Source organism: Gymnoscopelus braueri, assembly GCF_963280865.1.
Source record: "Gymnoscopelus braueri genome assembly, chromosome: 2".
In the NCBI taxonomy this organism is placed as follows: domain Eukaryota; kingdom Metazoa; phylum Chordata; class Actinopteri; order Myctophiformes; family Myctophidae; genus Gymnoscopelus; species Gymnoscopelus braueri.
The window spans coordinates 30,461,417-30,466,416 of NC_137604.1; the positions used below are offsets into that span (position 1 = coordinate 30,461,417).

Here is a 5,000-nt window from a genome sequence, read left to right on the forward strand (position 1 = left end):
ATCACAAGAACACAGCATCAACTCTGATTACACTGATTAAGAAAGGAAGAGAGAAGGGGGACAACAATTGGGTTAACTGAGGGGGAAAAAGACAATTAGCCGCATTAAGAAACTCACATTAAGAACTTAAGTTAAGAACTCTCCCTTACAGAAAACAGCTAAAATCGCTTCTCTCTCTCTCTCTCTCTCTCTCTCACACGCGCGCGCGCACGCGCACACACACACACACACACACACACACACGCACCGTTCCACTGTCTGCAAATGCAATCTGGCACCTATCATCACATCGTAAACACACCACAAGCAATGTCAGAACACCACAACTGTAAAGACGTCCTAGAACACAACTGCAAATCACTTGAGGCGTTTTGATCAGAATACAGAAGGTGTGATTTTCCAATGACGATGACTAGAAATGAAGAGAACATCGTTAGTAGGGCTAGGCCAAATATTGCAATATTATGTTTGACATAATACTTCAATATAAATATTGTGACAATAGTGTGGGGGGTGACTATTGGTGCTGTAACAAAATATTTACACAGATTTCTGATAAATAATCAGCAGTTATAGCTATATAATACCTAGAGGGTAAAGGCACCTTTTTAGAACAGCAAAAGTCCAGGAACACTTTGCTATATCACAATACTATGAGGTCCACAATCCCAGATGACATCTAGTCTCATCACGATATCAATAATATGAATATATTTACCAGCCCTAACTGCTCAAGAGTCTACTGGCAGTTGATTGGTTTAGAAGTTGTTTCCATTTAAAAATAAAAATCTAAATAAAGTCAAAATAAAACACATGGAAAATAATTGATCGATGATTGCTTGATCGATCAACAGACAGATAGACAGACAGACAGACAGACAGACAGACAGACAGACAGACAGACAGACAGACAGACAGACAGACAGACAGACAGACAGACAGACAGACAGACAGACAGACAGACAGACAGACAGACAGACAGACAGACAGACAGACAGACAGACAGACAGACAGACAGACAGACAGACAGACAGACAGACAGACAGACAGACAGATAGATAGATAGATAGATAGATTAGGGTGACCACCTCCAGACAGGTCCATTGAGGGACAGATTAACCCGTTTCGCGGGACATCGCGGGACGCATGCACGCAGCGCGCAGCAGCGAGCGCGTGCATGCGGACCACTCCCGCTGCGGCCGCGGGAGTGGTGGGCGGATTGGGTTCGTTTTTTTCGCGGTTCTGGGCGGATTGGGTTCGTTTTTTTTTCCAGTTTTTGGTTTCTTTACTTTGGTTTTAGGGTTAGGATTAGATATAAGAGGGGTATTTGCAAGTTAACTTAAAAATTTAATGAATTTTTTTTTTTTTTTTATAAAATAAAATCTTTTTTTTTTTTTTTTTTTTCCATAACTTTGATTTTCGGGACATTGCCCTGCTTGTGCGGGACGCGGGACAGAGGGTCCAATTTCGGGACTGTCCCGCGAATTTCGGGACGGGGTGGTCACCCTAAGATAGATACAGAGATAGACATGATAGATAGATAGATAGATATGCAGGCAGGCAGTGAAAATGAAAGGGAACATTGAAAACAAAAGAGGTACAAGAGGAGAAGAGAGAGCACAGCTGCAGCTGACGCTGTGATGTTCTCTAGGTTCTGACAGCCCCTGTAGTGTAGCTCTCCCACACCTGACACTTCAATGGACCCTGATACTGCTGCTGCTGTGTGTGTGTGTGTGTGTGTGTGTGTGTGTGTGTGTGTGTGTGTGTGTGTGTGTGTGTGTGTGTGTGTGTGTGTGTGTGTGTGTGTGTGTGTGTGTGTGTGTGCGTTTGTGTCTGCGTTTGTGTCTGCGTGCTGTGCGTGCGCAACAGAGAGAGAGAGAGAGAGAGAGAGACAGAGGGGGGAGGGAGGGTGGGTGAGACAATAGAGAAATAGAAAGGAACAGCAATCTCCACCGGGAGGCATGTCATAGTGATAATTAGGGATGTACGTGGATATTCGACTAGTCTATTAAACAGTGCTGCTCTCGGCTAATTGGCACAGAAAACTAGTCAATTAAACGTTTTATTTTAATATAGATGTTTTGTATTTGTAACATTTGTATTTAGACACATTCAGATAATTTGCACCCAAATTACTTGTCATGTTGTAAACCCCCCCCCCTCTCTCTCTGTATTTCTCTCTCTCTCTCTCTCTCTCTCTCTCTCTCTCTCTCTCTCTCCTCTCTCTCTCTCTCTCTCTCTCTCTCTCTCTGTCTTCTCTCTCTCTCTCTCTCTCTCTCTCTCTCTCTCTCTCTGTATTTCTCTCTCTCTCTCTCTCTCTCTCTCTCTCCTCTCTCTCTCTCTCTCTCTCTCTCTGTGTCGCTAGTCACTCTGTGTGCAAGGCGTTTGTGTTCAGGCAGACAGTCTGCTTGTGTATGTCTGAGTTCAAGAGAGCTCAACTCAGCCTGCTACTAATTAGCTAATTAATAATTGGGGAAGGTAGTTTAGTTGCGTCGACTCTTCTTTTTGCATTTGAAAGTGAAACGTAACAAAGCGGAGCTTAGGTGTTAATTTCTTGCTCTCACTCCATTTGTTGCGTTTGAAATGGCATTTATATACTGACAAAAACTATTTCCAATGAAGTTTGACATTGTGCCAATTTTGGCATTTTTTTATTTTAGACTTAATTTTAGACTAGTCAAGTTTTAGACTAGTCATGACGACTGTTTAAAAACATAGTTTAAATGTGAATATAGTCATTGTGCATATTCCTAATATTTGATCCATCCAGCAGTTGTTTATGTTGAGTTTTGCTAAACATGATGAAAGAAAATATCCAGTAAAAAAAGATATATATATATGGTGGGAAAGAGAGGATTTTTGTCCAACCAAGCAACAGCAACCAATGGTCACGAAGAGGGGGGTGACTTGACAAAGGGTCAATTATAGCAATGTATGCAGTGACATTACTATCGTCCCTACTGTCTTCTGCCATCTCTCTCTGAAACACATTCATTGTCTAACTTCCTCCATCTTTCTCGCAGATTTCTGTCATTGACATTTTCTCCTTAATCCACAAAGTGTGATTGGTAATTCCTTGTCTCACTCTCAGTTATGTTTGTATCACCATTCACCAGTCAATCAGAGGTTGCGATTTGAACTGTAAGTGTCAGGTTTTCGCTGGCCCACATTCACTTTGTGATTCCTTCACGAGGGGAAGTTAGGCAACAAACACAAGGCAACAAGTGGGCTGTTTTACAGTAGGCGTGTCTCTAACCAGACATAGCACAGACAATATGCCATGGATACAGCGAGCACTCTGTCAGTGACATGCATAGACATATAAAGGTAGACGCCTCCTCCGGCTCTGAGGCGTCTGTATCTCGCGGCGCGCACCCGGCTTCCGTCGCGTAGGCCAATCAGACGGCCTACCGAACGCCCCCTTCTGTGACGCACACGACTGAGGGCGGAAGCAATACAAGGGTATTGCTATACAGGTTGCTCCAATGAACTGCAGAGGCCAATGAGGTATCTAGGTTTCTATATCTATGGTGACATGTACATCGGACAGTGTCCGGCTGGTATGACATATCCCATAGCCTGGAAGGATGACTGCTCCGTGATTATTAAAACACCAAAAAAAATAACACAGTTGTCATTGAGTGATTTGAAAAGATATATGAGGTCCCTGGCCTGCTGGCAGCATGCACAGCAACATGCCACTGACCAGGCCTAATAGAAAGACAGACAGGGGCAAATGCATGGTCTCCTGGTGGAGATTAAAAGATGCTATGATTGGACCTATAGATTTTGTATGCCTGTGTGTGTGTGTGTGTGTGTGTGTGTGTGTGTGTGTGTGCGTGTGCGTGTGCGTGTGCGTGTGTGTGTGTGTGTGTGTGTGTGTGTGTGTGTGTGCGTGCGTGTGTGTGTGTGTGTGTAAGAGAGCTGCCAGTCACATGTAATTCTATTTCTTAATTCAACAGCAGCGTCAAGTCAAGCTGACATGCACAGCAGGGGGTGAGTGGGAAGCAGAGTGTGTGTTTGTGTACACGTGTGTACGCGTGTGTGTGTGTGCGTGCATGCGTGTATGCGTGCGTGCTGGTGCAGGCTACTGCATGTGCACGAGCACATATGGTCTCAGCTCTCCCTCTTTCAGTGTGTGTGTGTGTGTGTGTGTGTGTGTGTGTGTGTGTGTGTGTGTGTGTGTGTGCGTGCGTGCGTGCGTGCCGTGCGTGCGTGCGCTGCGTGCGTGCGCGTGCGTGCGTGCGTGCGTGCGTGCGTGCGTGCGTGCGTGCGTGCGTGTTGGTGTGGCAGCCCCCCTGTGGTGAGACCTAATTTAAAGTGGGGAGATGAACACGGTTTCGCTGTGAGAGGCAGCCTTGACACACAGAGAGAGAGAGAGAGAGAGAGAGACTAGAGAGAGAGAGAGAGAAAGAGAGAGAGAGAGAGAGAGAGAGAGAGAGAGAGAAAGTGATAGGAACTTAGCTCTACAGACAGAGCAAGACCCTTAACTGGCTGGTGTTGCTGTGTGTGTGTGTGTGTGTGTGTGTGTGTGTGTGTGTGTGTGTGTGTGTGTGTGTGTGTGTGTGTGTGTGTGTGTGTGTGTGTGTGTGTGTGTGTGTGTGTGTGTGTGTGTGTGTGTGTGTAAGCATGCATGTGCGAAAGGATACAGGATTTATTTAAGTATACGCGTGGGTGTTCATGTATGTGTGCGTGCGTGCATGTATGTGTGTACGTGTTGACGTGGCCGTGACTCACCGGGTTGAGCAGCACGGTGAGGAACAGCTCCCCTCCGCGGATGCTTTTGTCCAGCTCCCTTAGGCCCTCCGGGGTACTCCTTATAGTAGATGGTGTGGGTGAACAGGCCGCACGTCTGACGAGGCAACAACCTGCGCACACACGCACGCACACGCACACACGTACACACGTACACACACACACACACACACACACACGCACGCACGCACGCACACACACACACACACACACACACACACACACACACACACACACACACACAC

The 5,000-nt window shown here is 45.9% G+C and overlaps 1 protein-coding gene across 1 annotated transcript in view; it reads right to left on the reverse strand.

The window, feature by feature from the left end:
- ndst3 (N-deacetylase/N-sulfotransferase (heparan glucosaminyl) 3) overlaps positions 1-5,000 on the reverse strand; it is a 53,187-nt gene that overhangs the window by 21,354 nt on the left and 26,833 nt on the right. The window contains 3 exon segments of the mRNA XM_080442947.1: positions 4,738-4,794; positions 4,796-4,864; positions 4,866-4,868. Coding sequence (XP_080299073.1) covers positions 4,738-4,794; positions 4,796-4,864; positions 4,866-4,868 — 129 coding nt within the window.